Raw genomic sequence first — 19,224 nt, forward strand, 5'->3', positions numbered from 1 at the left:
TGGATTTGCAACAACTGCTTCTACCATACTTAGCAGACCTAGGAGATACATCTCTGTATCTCAACAGGTGAAAATATTTGGTTTAGTCCTCTCAGCCACTCTGATATTGTAGAATTGTTTGAGCAGAAGTGAGATCAAGAGAAGTTCCACGCTGGCTGAATCACAAACATACCAAACTCCTTTAATGCAGTTTTTGTCCTCTCTGTGACTGGTTGGATACTGTGTAATACAAGAAACCTTCTGCAGCCATCAGAACCTTTTGTCACACACAACTTTAGGAAAACTACATTCTGTGCTAACACATCTTCTCTTTGCCATATTCAACAGTAAATCTAGACTTGCCAGTTTCTCAGGAAAACATACAAATAAACAAAGAACAAGAATAAGAACAACAACAACACTGAAAGAGCTTGTCTCACCAGATGCTGAAGTTCTTTGAGGTCCCTACAGACCATGTAGAAGACGCCAAGCAGAATATTTATATATGCAGAATAGAAATCCGCAGAATATTCTGGAGGATGATTCTGGGACAAGATCTTCTGCAGGTGTCCTATTTAAACATAGGTAAGTTTGGCTTATCTAAAAATAGCTTTAAAAACTGAACACGTTTTAAATTAAGCAGAAAAATAATTCTCATTAAAAACAAATACTACCAAAAAAAAAAAAAAAAATCAATGTAATTAAAGAACTAGCAAGTATAATGGATCAAAATGTTGTTTTCCGATGTTCTGTTAAGAGGAGTATTTTAGAGCTCGTGGGAATATAGCCTTCTGCCTTCCAGTGGCTAACATGCTTTTCAGATTCAAAAAAAAGCATATTGGTAAACGATTTTTATCATATTTGCACAGTTTTTGACAAAGTGTTATTTTATCCCCAAAAAGCAAATTCAAGAATTATATTACCTATGCTGTAATCAGGAAAATACAAGATGAATGGCTCAAAGCATCCAGTATTTGGACGAAACATTTCCCATACTATTTCACTAAGCAAGATAACTGTCACATTTCTGTCAGTCTACAAGAAGGGAAAAAAAAAAGTAGCAGATGAACAGAAAAAAAACATAGCATATTATAACACCAATGAAAAAAATACCATGACACTTCTATTCAAAATAATAAGCAAACAAAAATGAAAATTACAGTTTAATACAAACCACTACCATAATAAAGCTTCAGCTAGTCTAGTCAAGAGGGTCAAACATTTGAAGATTTTCATCTTTACCTCTTGTCATTTCATTGGTCTATATGCTTTCTAGGGTTACAGAGATTCAGTACTAGACAATATCAACTTCAATCCATTCATTGTTTGCAGAATTAAAGCAGCAATTTATATTGGTAATCAAACCCAGCCTTTCAGAACAGATAGGAAGGATTAAGAAGCAAAAGAAAGTTCAGATCTCTTTAAAACCAAGCTACTACTTTATTTTAAAGGTCAGGTGGTGAGCAGGAACAGAAGATTTTCGACAATTGCCCTTCTTTCCTTCTGTCACATCACAGCGCTTCAATGCAGTTCTCAGTATATTCTAAGAATGCTGAAGTCTTATAGTTTAAACTCCTAGACAGTGCCTACAGAAAAAAAGCCATCAAGAACTCCATCGAAACCCCTACTGATATATGATGTTTAACATGAGTTATGAATGACTCGAGAAGTTTAAGTGCTATTTCCCCTTCTCCAAAATTCCCACTTCTTGCTGAAGTGATAGCCACCAGCATTCTTTATTGTTTCTTCTTTTTCTATTTGTATTCATCTATTTCCTTTTAATTTGCCCACCTTCCTACAGTTTTCTTCCCCAAACCTCTTTCCTTTCCCAGACCTCCCACCATTTTAGCTAAGAAAAAAGCTAAGGTATTTCCATTTCTGTTCCTGACAGACCTTCCAATATGAGAAACCCAAGTCCTTTCTATCATAATCCATACAGAAATCAAGCACTCCATTCTTCACACGATGCCCTGTTCCACAAAATCTGACTGATAATGAAGAATCTTGCCTCCTAAGCATGAAAGTCAACGATGAAGCAACTTTGCCCCATGACAGTTATCAGCCTGCACATGAGTTTAACACCATCTCAGTTCACAGAAACTAGGATATCAGCATTAGGAAAGGCTAGCAAACTTATCTGGAAATCACTTTTGATCTTGAAGATGCTGCTTTAGCATTTTAAAAAAATCATATGCTTTTTTGGTTCCTGAGCAGTAGGGGCTACACTTCCCTCATTTATTGTCAGTTTGTTTCTCCTTTAGGGCAGCAAACTCTACAACATGGGCAAAACAGACAAGAAGGGCCAGAAAAATCAGCTGCCAAGATTAAAAACACAGCTCTGAATGAGACTTCATTCAGTAAAATTGAAATCAGTGTCACCAGAAAATTACTGACTATCATATACAAGCTCTTGAGGTATAAAAAAAAAAAAAAAAAAAAAAGTCCTCTATTTAGTTGTTCAGACATCTCAAAATACCACCATTTGCTAGTTTTGTTTTCTGTTTATTCCCAGAGAATGCACCATCTTTACTTCTTCCAAGGGACAAGCCTACATAATTCAGAAGTGAAAGAAGATATGGAGCTTAACTTCAAATCAGAAACATACTACAGTGTGATTAGAGAAGAAATGTAAAAACCTTCTGCCAATATCAAGCATGTTCTCAGCTGCTGAGCTGAGCTGGACCTGCTCATATGGTTCATACTATTCTGAAAAAGCCATCAAGAAACGGCCTGAAGTTTTGTGTGGGAGAAAACTGAGGAAAACAAACATTTCTTGACTGCAAATTCATGCTTCTAATACTGAATTCACTCTATTTGATTGAGCTCTCTGAGTCAGCCTGATTCAGATGTAAACTTTGGATCCCCACACTAACATTCACAAACGCTAGAAGGATTGGTTTTTTTAACTTATCTATTGCTGGTGCAAAGTATGTAGTATGTAGGAACTGTGTTGAACTTATACCTAATAGATCACAGTCTTCCTTTTTTGCTTTTTATTTTTTTTGTAGTTATTACAGGAATTTAAATGAAGTGCAGAAAAAATTCACATTCTTCCTAAAAATAAAAACATTCAAGAAAAGGCCGCTACATATCTGGCATCAGCATCCCTGTCAGAAGGTATTATTAAACTTTACTTTTGTTTGTTTATATTGAAGGATAAGATAGACCTGCAAGCATTTAAATTCTGGTTTACTTTCTGGTTTTGACCTCTGCCAGCTGCTTATTTTTTAGAAACCAAACAGACAGACAAACCAACCAACCTGCAGCTTTTCTAAGGAATCACTTTTCATGATGAGCCTGGACAGACCTATCTCACGCGCAGTTATCCTGAACGTAGGAATCATATGCTATTTTTTTCCTTGAGATACTCACCAATTCTTGAAGCCTAAGAAATGCTGGCAGGACATTTGCTTCCATTTCCCTTAGCTGTTCTGCTCGATCCAGTACCTTTAATAAAACAGTGATCTCATTACACAGAAAACAGTAACCTGAACTCTCATGCTGACTTGAAATCCGCTCTCAGCTGCTGGAGACACATTTCACCAATTGCTCTCAGACAAGAGGAAACTAAGCAGGAAGTTATGTTAAGAAGGGAACATCAGAGATATCATTGCTTCAGGTGTGCTTCCAGAAAGCTCAAGCAGCTCTGCCTTCCAAACAAAAGATATAATTCCCAGAAAATCACAGTATCACCAAGGTTGAAAAAGACCTGTAAGATCATCCAGTTCAACCATCCACCTATCAGCAATAGTTCTCACTAAACCATATTCCTCAACACAACATCCAAACATTCTTTGAATGCTACACTGTTATACCTAAGGGTAGCAAGAATTAAGTAGTACATACATAAATCAAGAAATCTGTAATATTTATAACCTCTGAAATCTCAATTTTCTCCAAAATTATTCTTCTATTAAAAACTGGGTATTACTTCAACTCTACATTAACATACTTACTGTGGGAGAGTTGTCTTTTACCAGTATTAATTTATGTCTCCAAAATAATTAAGAGTTACCACTTAATATCTTCAAGTAGCTAACATTTGGAGTTCATAAAACTGAATTTTGAGAGAAACTTTTCTTACTATATTTTGTAGCCCAGATGTTTACAGGATTTAATTGTATTTATGCAAACCCTGTGTAGTAATAACAGCTATGCTGTGTATATATAGCTTATACAAGGAACACCAAACAACTGGACGTACGAGCCTGTACGGAAAAATCAGGAGCATAAAAACATTTGTGGACATCTTTCAGAAAGAAAAAAAAAAAAAAAAACAAACTTATTCCACTCTTTCCTGTTAAGATTCTAAGAAGAAAAAAAAAAAAAACCAAATCATGTATTCTGTATTCTATTCACTACTCACAATAAAAACATAAGCTCTGAAGTTCTTTACTTCCTCTGAATTACTACTACGTTTAAAGAGAAACTATCGGTCTCTGAAAAACTGCATTAGTCTATTCTTTAACCACATCAAAATATTAAAACATCTATTGGTTCTGTTGTTCACAGTAAGAAAAGTAATTCTACGTGGACAACCAAAGAACATGTTATGCAAAGGGTATTTAAAAATAAAACTGAAAAAAATGTGGGATTATCTCTAAAATAATAGTTCAAGATTCTTGGGACTATTATAGTTTTAAATAAACTGTAACACAACATGATCTTATATTGACATCTGAATTTCGTTCATATAATAACCAGCTTCAAGGATGAGAACAGCTGATTAGGTTTACACAGAATTGCTTGAAAGTATTCTTCCTAATGAAACACTCTTTGTTAGGCCTAGTAACAGGCAATACCGAATACGAAGCTTAAACCCTTAAGTAGATCTTACTTTTCCCCTAAATGGGAAACCAAGCAGAGTTTTTATTCACAACACGCAAAATATACTGCAACACTGGGCTGTGGAACATGTCATGTGTGTCATGGAAACGGCCAACACAGGCCTATAAACCTACATTTACTCTATTATTTATTTTAATGCAAATTTGTCATGTTTTTTTAAACCAAAAAGTATATTTTCCCACTGACTGTTGAGCAACAATAAAACTGCAGATTCTTGCTTCTGTATAGTGCCAAATACTGCAGGTGTACAAATGAATAGAAGTTAAATCCGTTCTATTTTTTTTCATATAGTTACAAAGAATAAATTCTCTTTTTTTCTGAGTAATCACAAGCACACAGCACCCATGCTGGAGTTAACAGAAGCATTTAGAATCCTTTGCTTAAGAGTAAACATTTATCTTAATTCACTCTGAATTAATTAGGCTGAAACATTAGATTATTTAATTCGAAAATGAAACAGTTCATGTTACCAGCACACTGGTCTTCCATCAGTCTCAATTTAAACCATTCTATCACAAACCCAGATGACACAGGTTAATATACATGAATTGATTTCCTGTGTTCCTGTCTGTTCCCATGCAGAACAGAACTGAAATACTAATACTTAATTCTTCTGATTCAGCAACTATTTACCTGAAACAACGGAAACTTCCTAATTATTTAATGCTCTGCTTTCTCTAACTATTGTTCAGGAACATTCTGATTTCCAGATCAATAATAATTTTAATATAACACTCGATGCATTCTTTACTGATGCAGAATAGGCTTTTTAATTCAAATATTCAATTGAAAAGAAGTACAGATTTATTATATGTTTTGTGAAGCTTCCCATCACTTTAGTGCTAAATCCCGTTTTTACGGAATTGTTGAAAGATGTCAATACCACTTTTTTTTAATCTGTATATTAAATTGAATTATCTATAAGTAGTTTATTATATATTTTAAGTATTGGTTTGGAGCTGTTTGATTTTTTTTTTTCTCCAGTTTTCGAAGAGTAAATTTTATCAACTTCATGAGTTTCATCAGTTAGCATTGCTTCCCCTAAACATAATATGAAGTTTTACTTAACCATAACTCAACCATAACCTGTGAAACAGTGTGGAATTTTCTGCGTAGTTCTAGACTTCTTGTTTGACTACAAAAAAGCAAAGCAATGTGCCCTTCAACTGGTCTGAGAAATACGCAATGATAATCCCAGCTGATCAGACTTCCAATCTTGAGTCACTCTCATGTTTTCTTCAATAATAAATTTGACCTCATCTAACAAATTATTTAATTCTTAATACTATGCTGAAAATTCAGTCCATGTATGTTGTAGGTTTACTAAGTATGCATGCATACACTTACACATCACTATACTAAGAGAATTTGTTCAACTAAGTGAACTAGGAAAAGTTTTGAGGAGTCTACATCCTTTCTGTAGAGCCCTTGCATGCTTCATATTTATTTCAATATTCGTCTGTTGACACAATCAATGCTGTTAATGTTTACTACTTGATGTAGCTAGTTCAGCACAGTACCAGTGTTCTAGTCCTACACTGATTCAATCATACTTGTGATTTAAGTTCTCCTATTTTCTTCTGCAGACTGCTTGTTTCTTCCAAGCTTACTTATGTATGTCATCAAATCTTTCACTGCAGGACATTTCTGACATCTCAGTGTTAAAACCTCAGTTCTTGTCTCCAAGGGCAACAATATAAAGACGTAAGATTCTTACATTTAGAGAGAAAATTGTACATTTTAATTCCTTAGTATGACTTCTGACTTAAGTCTATGATAGCCAGCAATTGTTGTGTGCACCACAATGCACTTCACCCCTGCTTCCTACTTTTGCCTCTTCATTTGTGAAATTACCTTCTTCACAGAGAAGTACCTGGGTGTGACTTAAGAACTATGAAACAAATATAGTCTCTCTATATTATAAGAGACTTAATTATACAGTATAATTTACGGCAATTACTTACTATGTTAAACAGCTTTGTGAATAAAAAACTTCAAAAATACGAAAAATACACTTTCACCTGCAGACAGTAAGCCAGCTGGAAAAAAATCTATTTGGTATCAACAGATTGTGAACAAGGTACAAAAAAGAATTTTGTGAAAACTGTTCTAATATATACATTGCACATACAGGTTATTGACAGCACCTGGATCCACAGAAGCAAAACAAAACCTAAGCACTAAAAATAAACTACTTACAACATATACTGTTTGATCTTGAAGATTTTGACTCATGAGAGCTTGTTTAAACAGACGCACAAAGTCATTGAAGGTATCACAAGGCACGGGAGAAGCTCGTTTTGTTTCAGGAGAACCATTTTGCAGCTGGATGAGAATTTCTTCTAAAAGAAGTCGTGAAGTAAAGCATTCCACACAGTTCACAAACACATGAGGAAGCTGGAGGGGATAAAAATATCCAACTTCATTTCTATACTGTATTTATAGTGCTTTTTCAATATATATACTCCAAAATCAAGTTTCCCTTCCACATGAAGCAGTGAAAGAAACCAAACACTGCCAACAGAATAGAGAGCATAAACAAATAAATAAAACCTCGCTGTAGACAAATAATTACTTAAGTATCTAATCAAACTATCACATGTCTTGAGGTGATGAGAGGTCTGACAAATCCTCACACAAAATACGTGGTGTACCTTCCAATTAGGTTTTAAAATTTCTCTTTTGAGAGCAAAACATAGGAAGAACACCAAATAGCATTTTGATCAAAGAAAAGACAATCACAACACATTACAGTCTCGTAAAATAACCCATTACAAACTGGGTAGCATGAACTTCTCCAACTTATAAAAAAAAAAAGTAATCTAGGAGCACACACTTCAAAGAAATTACGCAATGCTTTTGGCATTCACTGCATACAAACGACCCGAAGATAAAGTGCAAGATTCTACATAAAACATGTGATAAGCCTGTTTGTGTAGAATATTCTGCACAAGTCTGAAAAATGTGCATATATATTTATGTGATTATCTATATGGCATTAACCAAATCCAAATCAAGATGATTTTACTTAGAAAGCAGGAATCCTTGATGTGAATTTTGTTTGTATGTTCCTGAAAAAAAATTGTTGATTCCAATTAGTTACATAATTCACTTATAGCTAGCCATCCAGCCACAACACCATTACAAACATTACTCAAGGTACTCAGTTCCTCCAAAATTTTGAAATAAATAGTCTAAAGAAGTGGTTTTCTTACGTTAAAAACAACAAATAGCATACATTAAAAACCACAGTAAAGCAGTATGATTCACCAGGAGAGGTTTAGGTTGGATATCAGGAAGAACTTTGTTACAGAAAGGGCTGTTAAACACTGGAATGGGCTCCCCAGAGAGAGGTGGTTGAGTCACCATCCCTGAATGTGTTTAAAAGCCATTTGGATGTGGTGCTCAGGGACATGATTTAGCAGAGGGTTGTTATAGTTAGCATAGTATGGTTAGGTTGCAGTTGGATTCAATGATCTTTAAGGTCTTTTCCAAACTGAGCAATTCTATGATTCTGTGACGCACATCAAGCTGTGTTTGGAGGATCTAGAAAAACCACAACAATTAGCCTATGCAACACTGCTTCAAGATGTATTGTTCAAGATTTTCAAAATTTTCAAGATTTAAGACTGTATTTTCTACAGTAAAGATCTTCGTGCATCTACAAGCAGGATGACCAGAATAAAGCAAATATGCTACAATGAATACAATGTTCTCCTTCAATCTGCAGAAGTATCAGAACAAATGGCAGCAGCCTTGTATTCAACTAGCGATTTTCATTATTTTATTGACTTATTTTTTTTCTTTTTTAGATTTCCAGCAAGTGTATGGCTTGTACCTTTGCTCAGAATGCTAACAACTGCACAGTAAGTTCAAACTTATGGGACTACATTTAAAGAGATTATGCACACCCAACTGAACATAACTGCAATTAGTTTGTCAACAAAAAGCAAAATTCTACTTTGGCAAAATCTTCCTACTGTTACTCATTTGCTCTCACAGCTGCACCAGCACTTGGCCCCCAACATTTTAGGCTACGAACATCTTTGCAATACATGCCCACAAAGATTGCTGGGACATTTGGGTATCACCAAAATTACATTTGTGAAGCTTCCATAAATCGTCTTTTTTTTTTTTTTTTTTTTTTTTTTTTAATATCCAAATAAACTATTAAAGGAGAATTACAAGATAGAGAAAAGGTTCTCTGCATTACATAAGCCTGAGAGGCTATTGCAGGTTAAGTCCTTTCCGGAGAGAGGAAGAAGATAGGCTGCTCTTTCTTCCTTTTTTAAACTTTTCTAAGAAAAATTATTATTCTATACATTATATACTATTATGTACTATTTCACACTAATTGGGGGACGAGGGGGGGTGAGTGAGTCAAGGCAGAAATAGCTGAAGAAACAAATCACTCTGGGAAAACCGACAAACAGCAGAGGGATTATGTTTTCATCAGTCCTCCATCACAAAGTTCGAAATTCAGAATCAACAAACTCACCTGTAATGTGTTTAGAAGAGTCTTCATCACATAGGTCTTTCCACTAGATGTATGTCCATAGATAAAGATGGACGGAAAACTCAACTGCTGACGCTAGGGAGAAAAACATGTTTGAAAAGAAAAGGGTTGCTCTTTTGATACCTCTTCTGCTTTGTGCTGTTGTTTCCTTGTTTTCAACAGAGGATTTACCACTGAAGTGTGCCCACAAAAAAAGTTAACTTTGAAACTGAGGTATAAAGTATAAAATACACCAATTACCATGAAACAAAACTCAATCACATTGATACCATGATCACTGAAATGCTAAGAGGATAAGTCCCAAGAATCAAAAGTCACATAAAGCTACCTGTGAAACTGCTGCAGCATGAGGACACATTTTTCATGAAAGACAATTTAAATAGGAGCAAATAAGAAGAAAAACAGTAGACTCTTAATTCAAACTGATTAAATAACGAACAAAATTCTGGCAAGAGTAAACTGGTAACCTTTACCTTGCCATAACTTCTACAAATAGAAGATGCTTTTCATCAGCACTACAAAATCTTATGGACAGCAATGGAACTACCAAGAATCCCGTACCTAAAATTCAGACACACAGATACAACAGTTGCAAATAGAATTTCTAGACAGTCACTTAAAAAAAAAAGCACCCCGGAACTTAAGACCAGGGAGAAAGACAGACTTTGTTCCATTTTTGGAACAAAGTTAATACCAGGAGCTATCATGGAGAAACAAGGCTGCAGAGACAATAAGGTACTAATAGCTGACTAAAGAAACGAGATGTACCCAAACTACACTCATAATAACATCACAAAAACTCTACTTTTACTCCAAAATAACAAAACATCATTTTTCCACTCAAATACACAACATAGAAAGCACCACCTCTCCAAATATAGACAGCAACATGGACACTTGGGATTCTCGACAAGGCACCAAACTTTCCAAGCAAAGGAGAGTAGCTGGTGGATAAGCTGGGTGTTCAAGAATAGGCATTTTGAAGTTCCTGTAGTCAGGATTCTAAACATGAACGTCCCTCCTGAGATGTGGAGACGAGAAATAAGGTGATCTGGAAAATAAAACGTTTTAATTATGATTTGCTGTCACATACATAAAGGAGAAAAATAAGCCAGAATTTCTATTACACCCAAATAGATATTCTAATTCTGGGCGATATGAAGACAGCTGCTCCAAAAGAAATGCCTCCTATTTCATTTGTCCCACAACATCAGAGGCAGATGTTGGTGGTATGGTGGTAAATTCCCAACAATATTCCATTACATTTTGTTGCTATGTGACAGATGGCAAAAGAGAAGCAGTCTAACAAAATGGTATCTGATGTTGAAGTGCAGATGAAGCAAAGGTGAATTCCTTTATGAGGAAAGAAATGAACCTGTTGATATTCAGACACTTGCTGAATGTCTAGGTGTTAACACAATGGAAGCTGGACCACGTGGGCGACATTTTCCTAGCAACAATGCCATCACAGTAGCTGTGAAACAGTGATCATCTCTGCTGGAGCAGATTTTTACACGTGGCATGCAGGCTCTTGTTCATCGCTGGCAGAAACCAAAAGCTAGTGGTGGTGACTACGTTGAAGAAACAGTGTTTTGTAGCTGAGGATTTGCTCTATCAAGCAGCATAATTGTGCTCTTTTTCAGTATTCACTGAAACGAAAAAGAAGCATTACTTTTGGAGCAGTCACATTCTATGCAGGGCTGAAAGATCTCTTTAAAATTGGGCTTTACTATGTAAGGCATTATATGGCCATTTTCATATAAGGCAGATTCCAAAATTTCAAAGAAAAATGGAAAGGTATGCGATATATCAGCAAATTGCTATAATGAAGAATTATCACATTTAACTAACTGGAGAAACACATATTTTGGTCTGTCTTTATACACATTTAAAAGTAACAAGGTAATAAAATGAGAAAAGCAGATCAGTCACAGATGATCACCTCCCTGGACAGCCAATAAGTTAGGATCTGCAAATAACAGGGAACAGTCAGGGCATAAGGAAAGATGATAAAATAATAGCTCTTCAGATATTAACATGAAAGCACAGCAAACTAAGCCTTAAAGCAGCAGTAACACACGAAGAAAATTCATCTGATGCTGCAGGTCAGAAATACTGATTAAAAAAATAATAGAAGCTCATTTACCAGACCAATCAGGTCCAGGTAAAGCTGTAACACTGATCACACTCTTTAAGACAGCAACAAGTCAGGAAATACTGAAGGTCTGACTGCCCATTCACCGGAACAGCTTCATTTTAGTTACAAAACACAGAAAAACAGCTCTGTTCTTGTTCTCCTGCACCTTCTAAAACTGCTGTAAAGATACTACATAAGTAAGGAAGTTTTTCCTCACATTCATATGGAACTTTCTGTGTTTCAGTTCGTGCCTGTTGCCCTTTGTTCTGTAACTGAGCACTATGTCTACATACATTTGAGACTTTTCTCCTTGTTTTACTTTGCCTTCAGTATTTTCAACGTCTCAGCATTTCAAATTACACTTACGTTTAAGTAAGCGCATCAGATCTAACAAGGACTACTCAAAAAACTACTTTTGAATCAACCTGAAAAACAGAGAAGTCCATAATTGCAAGTATGAGAAACTCAAGTAACGCAGCTATAGAAAAAAACTGCATGATTGTACATGGTTGTCTCCTGCACCAATTTAAGTGTCTTCAAAATTGAATGAAGATTTTTAGAAAAGAATAGCTTAAAGTTTCTCACTGCAAATGAACTAGAAATAAATATCAAAGATGGAAGGAAAACATTCAGCCTCCACAGCAGGGGACAAACACAAAGCTTTGGAAAGGTCTGAAAGGCATGTGGTGTGAATGTAAGATCTGCTCTGCAGTGACTGCACTACCCGGGGCTCAGCACAGTGCCTTGTGCACATCTGAAGCCATTTGAGATGCAGAACAGCTTAAATCTGCTGAAGCATCCTATCTGCCAGCCCATGAAGATGCTTTTCAACCACGTTACCTTATGGTAAACATATTTAAAAGGAATGAAAAATTTGCATGTCTACTGACTATATGCAGGCATCTAGTTCTTCAGCAGGATCTCATTCTAGAGTCCACATGAAAAAGGACATTTGGTGCAAAGCTTTCAAATTTAATTCAGACTAAATGGCAATGCTGGCACCACCAGCCCAAGCTCGAACTCAGGACGTTCCCAAACTGTGCTGGAGGCGGTACGCGTGGCTGCGATCAGGGGAGGAGCAGCACTGACCTTCAGGGTGAGCCTGGTGAAGTTGCAGAAGGCACCACTCAAGCCAGACGGCACAGGAGGATCTGACACACGGGCAGGATGCCTCTCAGCTCACTGCTTCCAGAATACCTACCCCTCGCACGCCTTTCTACACTTGACACCAAAACTGAGCTCATAGCGCCGCTCTCCCCCCGCCCCACAGAGGCTCACAGAGGCGTCCCACCCGCCGCGCCTGGGGGGCTGAAGGCGGAGCCCGGCCCCGGAGGGCAGGTCGGGACAGGAGCAGCAGGGACCCCATGCTCCCCAGCGCCATGTCCTCGCCTCGCTTCGCCTCGCCGCCCCGCGGCAAGCGCTCAGCCCCGTTCCCACCTGGTCCCCCCTCACCTCGCTCCGCTCCGGCGCCTACACCTCCCGGCCACCGCTGGCCAGCCGGCTCCCGCGGCCGCTTTCTGCACATGCGCACCGCCCGGCTGGTCCCCCGTCCTACTGCAGTGCGCAGGCGCGGAGACTGCACGCATGCGCCGTAGCGACGTGACGCTCACTGCCGTCAGTGCGTCCCTGGCAGCGCGGGAAAAGGCAGGAAGGGGCGGCGGAGGAAGGTTTGTGTGCGGAGTCTTCTGTTACCGGGGTAGAATGGAATAGCTCATTTGGAAGGGAGCTTCAGCAATTATCAAATCCAGGTGTTTCTTCAGGACTAGCCAGAAGTTGAAGATTATCAATGAAGACGTTCTCTATCTGGATATGCCTTCTGATCACTGACAGACATGGGGCGTTAGCCTCCTCACTAGGAAGCCTGTGGCCACCCTCACAGTATAGAAACTTTTCCTGTTATCCACTCGACCTCCCCAGCGCAGCTTTGTGTGCCATTCCACCATGTTCTGACATCAGTTTCCAAGGGGTAGAGCTTGGCACCTCTCTCTGCAGTGACACCATCATAGCTGTGAAACGGTGATCACCTCTGCTGGTGCAGATACTTACAAGCACAGCACGCAGGCTCTTGTTCATAGCTGGTGAAAATGCATAGCTAATGGTGGTTACTATGGAAAAGTAGTGTCATGTAGCTGAGAATTTGCTCAATCAGTGTTACTGTCTTCCTTGTATTTGTTGTCATTTCCACAGAAATAAATAGGAGGCGTTACTTTTGGAGGGAGCTGCGTATATGCAGCCCAAGACGATTGCTCTTCAGTGTGGCCCAGACAAGCCAGAAGGTTGAACGCTCATAGAATCATAGAATCATAGAATCACCAAGGTTGGAAAAGACCTAAAAGATCGTCCAGTCCAACCGTACACCTATTACCAATAGCTCCTACTAAACCATGTCCCTCAACACAACATCCATTTTTTCTTGAACTCCCAGGGTCGGTGACTCCACTACCTCCCTTGGCTGTCCATTCCAGTTTCAATTCAGAACTGCTTTTGAAGCTCTTCCCACACTCGGTACACTTATAGGGTCTCTCTCCTGTGTGAATGCGCTGGTGGTAGGTTAGGTGGGAACTAAGTGTGTGAGTGAGTGCTTTAGAAGTTCCTCCCACACTCAGAGCACTTTTAGGGTTTTTCACCTGTGTGGATGCGCTGATGCAACTTCAGTTCAGAACTGCTTGTGAAGTTCTTCTAACACTCAGGACTTTCGTAAGGTCTCTCCCCTGTGTGGATGCTCTGGTGCATCTTTAAATCAGCACTGATGGGGAAGCTGTTCCCACACTCAGAGCTCTTGTGGGGTTTTTCACCTGTGTGGATGCACTGGTGTGACTTCAATTCAGAACGGCTTCTGAAGCTCTTCTCACACTCAGGACATTTGTAAGGTCTCTCCCCTGTGTGGATGCACTGGTGCCTCTTTGAAACAGAACTGCGTGTGAAGCTCTTCCCACACTCCAAGCACTTGTGCGGTTTTTCACCTGTGTGGATGTGCTGGTGCCTCTTTAAATCAGAACGACATGCGTAGCTCTTCCCACACTCAGAGCACTTGTAGGGTCTCTCCCCTGTGTGGATGCGCTGGTGCAGCTTCAATTCAGTCACTAAAGCACCTGTAAATCCTTATTGCTTCGAAGTGGAGATTCTCATTCTCACTGTTCCATCACTGCTTACATTCATTTTCCTAGGACTTGGGTGGTTATGCAGTGAGCTAGCTCAGGGAACAAGTCCAGCTGAAATTAACACAAAGCAAAAAAACAGTTACTTTTGAATAGCCTCACTTCTACAACTCTAGTTATTAATTGAGTGACCAATGTGGTCTTAGCTACTCTGGTACTTAGCTTCTAATCTAGAATTCAGACAAAATACCCAGTAGTGACACTGTTTATAGATCCACGTGTCACCATTATTATCACGACATAGTAAATGAAAATATATCCCTTTTCCAGCAGTTTAAAATTACTAAGAATATCTACGTTGATTGAAATCTGATGCTTGGTTTTTTCAGGTGTGACTTGTGAAAAGTAAGATAGAATCCTGGACTTGTATGTGTGCAGATAAAAAACTATTACAGAAGATGATTGAACAGTTCTGTCCAGTTTTTCAGGTGCATCAGCATCCATATATCCCTGCTTTGATTTAGTAAGCAAGATACTTTATACCTGTCATTTAGGTCAAAATCTGTAAGTATCAGCTGCTAGAGATAGGATTCATGCATTAGTACCAGGCTGGTTATGTGTAGCGTAATTTGTTTCAGTGTACATTTTTTATTACATTTTACACTGATGTTGCCACTGAACATGCATTTCTGTACAGATTTAAATATTTTCTTAATTCATACTAAAATGTCATGGTTCTTTTTCTTGTTCTGACAATGAGTTGCTGTCATTTGAAAGAGAAAGCAAACAGTAGGCTGAGATTTGAAACTTAAATCTAACAGCAGAAGATAGTCTTTTCTCGTTGCGTTCATGCTCAGGTATTTAACTTTTTTTTTTTTTTTTTTGAGTATCAATGTGATTTTCAGTACAAGTAGTAGTTAGTTTCCTTTTAAGTTTTCTTACCATAGCTCTTGTTCATCAAAATATCTTTTTTTTAAGAATAGGATACTCAGTGATTTCATTCAAATCCCTGGGATTCCTTATTTATCGAATTTATAAACGTGAATTACAGGATTAGATTGTTTAACATGTAAATACATGGAACTGCATGTAGAACACATACATATTCTGTGTGGCCTCTGTATAATACAATACAGAGAGTATTATGAGTCTAAACAATGTGCAGAATTTTCTTCTTCATTTCTCTCAGTCTTTCCAGGATATATTTTACCAGTAATACTGTTGTACATTATGCCGTTGAGACTGTATCTGGATTATTACCTAGCAGTCTCTTCCTATTCAGAAAAGTCATTTCAAGCTGATAGAGGTGCAGAAAAGGGCTCCCATAAAGAGCGGGAAGATAAGAAATTATTGCCCTGGAAAGACATTCACTTGAAAGGATAGTTAAAGTGGTATAAGGAGTTACTGTAACCATATGTTCCCTGCTTTGCTAGGACAGTGTTATCATCCTCTTCAACACAAGCCATCCATTTGACTTAAATCCCCAGATAGAGACTATTTAAAGTATTAACTGGGTGATTTTTCGAGGTAGATGAAGGGATCTCAAGTGATTCACTGTACACACCAACGTACAGAAACAAAGCTTAAATAATGAAAGGGAAAAGGTATCTACAATAGCTTCTAAAGTGATTTCAGTTTAATCTGGTGAAGGATATCTGACACATCCTAAAGAAGGATGGGATTTGAACTTTGATGAAGGACAGATATCAAAGAGAGGAGAAGAGGTGTTTACATTAAAGGGTCAGTATGGAAATTGTGACATATTTTATGACCACTTACAGTAAGAAATTTTCAAACATCTTTCCCAATATTGTGAGTGAGAAAATGAAGTGATGCTGAGTCACACTCTCAGTTATTTAAGAACGAAGTTGTGAATGTTGTTTGTTGGAGCAGAAAGGTTTATTTGACTGAAGTTTCTTTCATTCATATGAGCAAGTATCACAAAAATGAAATAGATATTGATTAGTTGCCATCAGAATTTGTAGAAGTCTTGCCAGAAATACCCCTTCAACTGTTTTAAACAGCATCAGAGCTATCTTGCAAGTGCAGTGCTGCAATGAGAAGGATCATTAGCTTCAGTATAATACATAGTAAAAGCAGACTCCTTAATTTCTCCCCAGACGGAAACCTGCCATTCCATGTAATATAGATTTACACGTGTGTTATTTTAAAAAGTGAATAATTTAAATACATTTTTAATGAATGTATGAAGATAAGAAGTAGGTTGGACCAAATAACTTTGGTCTGGCTGAAGCACACCTACTCTGCTGCAGGTTATTCTAGTGGAAGTGGCTGCATAACCAGCTGCACAAACATGACCAGGTTCCTAATAAAGCAGTTTGAGCACATTTTAAATACCGAGCAGAAGCCTAAAAATTATTATTTCCTGTCAAATGAAATTATATACAGGTAGATAAAGTTGTGCACAAGTTCACATCCCATTTGTAACTATGAGTTATTAGGCACCTTCAAGGAATCAGCTCACCTCCTCATTCTCCTGATATCAAAACTAGGAAGATGAGGTGTGGTTACGCTACACAGACTGTAGTAGAAGATTTAGACCAAAGAGCTTTGAGTTACATCCAAAGAAATAGTCCCTGGAGACAACTTTTTGGGACGTAGATTACAAAAATGCAATACTTTTCCTGCACATCTCATCCTGTGTACAACGCTGTAGTGGCCAGGCCCAACAGGCACCATATCCATGCCAGGGGACAACGCAAATGGTGGCATGGCTGTGCTCACAGCTGGTAGAGGTTCATTTGCACTGGTACAGCTGAGGATCTGATCCATAATTGCTCATTAAGTTTGCTAAAGATAGACAAAGATGAATGCTTAACAATCTAATCGCTAGTGATTATAATCACCGACAGTGGATTTTCAAGCAATTAGCAGTAATTAAGCTCTCATTTATAACTCATTAATATGAAAAACAGTAATTCCATGGATGAAGTACTCCCATAGTATCTAAGGAAAAGTATTTTGCAGGCAGAAATATATGATGAACTATCTAGAGCTTCAGATCACCAAAAGAGATTTGATCGATGTATCATCGTAGCCAAACACTGCTGAAATTTCAGCTGGTTGCTCAGGCAGAAATCACTTGCACACTATCATCATTGTTTACTTAGACTCCAGGTCCCAGGGGGGACAATCTGGTAAAGAATGAGAGTAAATAAATATCTTTCTTCAAACTGCCAATAAGAAAAGTCTATTCACTGGTTTTACTTTAAAGTTACGTTTTCATTAATTCTCTATTCAAATAATGTTTGCTTTCCAATTTATTTTTCTGGGAAAATGGTACCAACCTCTCCAAATAAATTAGCGTGTTAATATATATATTCCTTTACAGAAGTATGTAGCAGCTCACAGCAATGTACTCTCCATACTCATGGAGAATGCTTTACTAAGAGCACGTTGCTGAGTTTTTTAAGTTTCATTATAGTCTTCATAAAGCAAGAGGGCCAAAGGACATTGATGTCTTGACACAAGCTTAATCAAAACCTTTTATGTATCATTACGTACTCGGGTTCTGAAAGCTATACTAAAGTGATATCGCTTCCAGTTGAAGTCAGTCCTATCTGGCAATTGTTGATTTACTTACCTTAATGCCTGGAGATAATCTGAATGAATTCTAAAAAACAACCTTGTTAGAAATATTTTACTTCAGAAAGAAATTAACATTCTCTACTTCTAAGATGAGACATGGAGAAAGATGTGACTTATATGCACCAACAGCAAGGGCAGACACTTGGATTAACGAGGAATTAACGAGAAACAAAAGACATGGATCATGGCTGGGAGAGTAGCTAATGGCTACTGTTACTACGTAAGCATTTCTGATATGCAAAAGCTGTCATCATGATGTTTCACGGGTCGTCTGAACCAAAACTATGCATTGGATTCTTACTGCTCAAATCTGCAGTTACACTTAGATGTGCTGGGCTAGGAATGGGCAGCCCGGCGTCATGGAATGAAATGAGGTTTTAACTAGTGTACCACTGTGGGTGGTTTACACAAGGGCTTTATTAAAGACCACTTAATTCTTTGATTAATTCCATAGTTAATTCCACTATTAAGACTTTCCCTCAGTTTTAGGGACCTTCTAGATCCCAGTGTAAGTTAAAGGAAACTTTGTTTCCTCTTATATTAAACTTTCCACAGTGCTGAGAAACACACTGCATTTATCTTCATCCATACCCTGAGGCACCGGTGAGCAAAGGCTGCTAACAGCACTGGCTGGCAGCATTAGGGAGCGTTCTGCAGAAGGATGTGCCGCCAGGAGGCGATCTCTGCAGGCACAATGTGTGATGCAGGATTAGCGTTAGCAAGGAATATAATCTGCTGGGAGAGATTTTGGTTCCTTGGATGGGGAGTGTAACTGCTGAACCATTCACTGTGAGCCTGATGCTGTTTTATAGTTACAGCCATATCATGCTCAACTTCTATCCTGTTTTGGTTTTTGGTTTGGTTTGTTTGGTTTGGAGTTTTTTGTTGGTGGGCTCTTTTTGTTTGTTTGTTTTGTTTTGTTGCTTGTTTCCAGTAAGTTATGAGGCAGATCCAAACGCATTCTTGTAGAATTGAAAATGATTTTAATCTTTAAATAGAAAACCAAATAAAGATCTACACTGCAGGAGGAATCAGCA

The 19,224-nt window shown here is 37.9% G+C and overlaps 1 protein-coding gene across 3 annotated transcripts in view; it reads right to left on the bottom strand.

Moving 5' to 3' along the window:
• Positions 1-13,019, bottom strand: part of ORC5 (origin recognition complex subunit 5) — a 68,906-nt gene extending 55,887 nt beyond the window's left edge. For 2 of the 3 annotated variants that reach the window (XM_042816145.1, XM_042816146.1), the window contains exons 1-7: positions 12,933-13,019; positions 10,211-10,394; positions 9,326-9,418; positions 7,027-7,224; positions 3,352-3,426; positions 903-1,014; positions 420-550 (exon numbers count right to left, since the gene is read on the bottom strand). In XM_042816145.1, the coding sequence (XP_042672079.1) occupies positions 420-550; positions 903-1,014; positions 3,352-3,426; positions 7,027-7,224; positions 9,326-9,418; positions 10,211-10,321 (720 nt within the window). In that variant the 5' untranslated portion in view covers positions 10,322-10,394; positions 12,933-13,019. Of the gene's footprint in view, positions 1-419; positions 551-902; positions 1,015-3,351; positions 3,427-7,026; positions 7,225-9,325; positions 9,419-9,816; positions 10,395-12,932 lie in introns of those variants that run through there. The other variant, XM_042816147.1, reaches the window with a different exon arrangement.
• Positions 13,020-19,224: the final 6,205 nt, after the last annotated feature.

The sequence above is a fragment of the Centrocercus urophasianus genome, unplaced genomic scaffold (assembly GCF_019232065.1).
Source record: "Centrocercus urophasianus isolate 14NV4802_14NV808 unplaced genomic scaffold, USGS_Curo_1.0 seq_15, whole genome shotgun sequence".
Classification (NCBI taxonomy): Eukaryota; Metazoa; Chordata; class Aves; order Galliformes; family Phasianidae; genus Centrocercus; species Centrocercus urophasianus.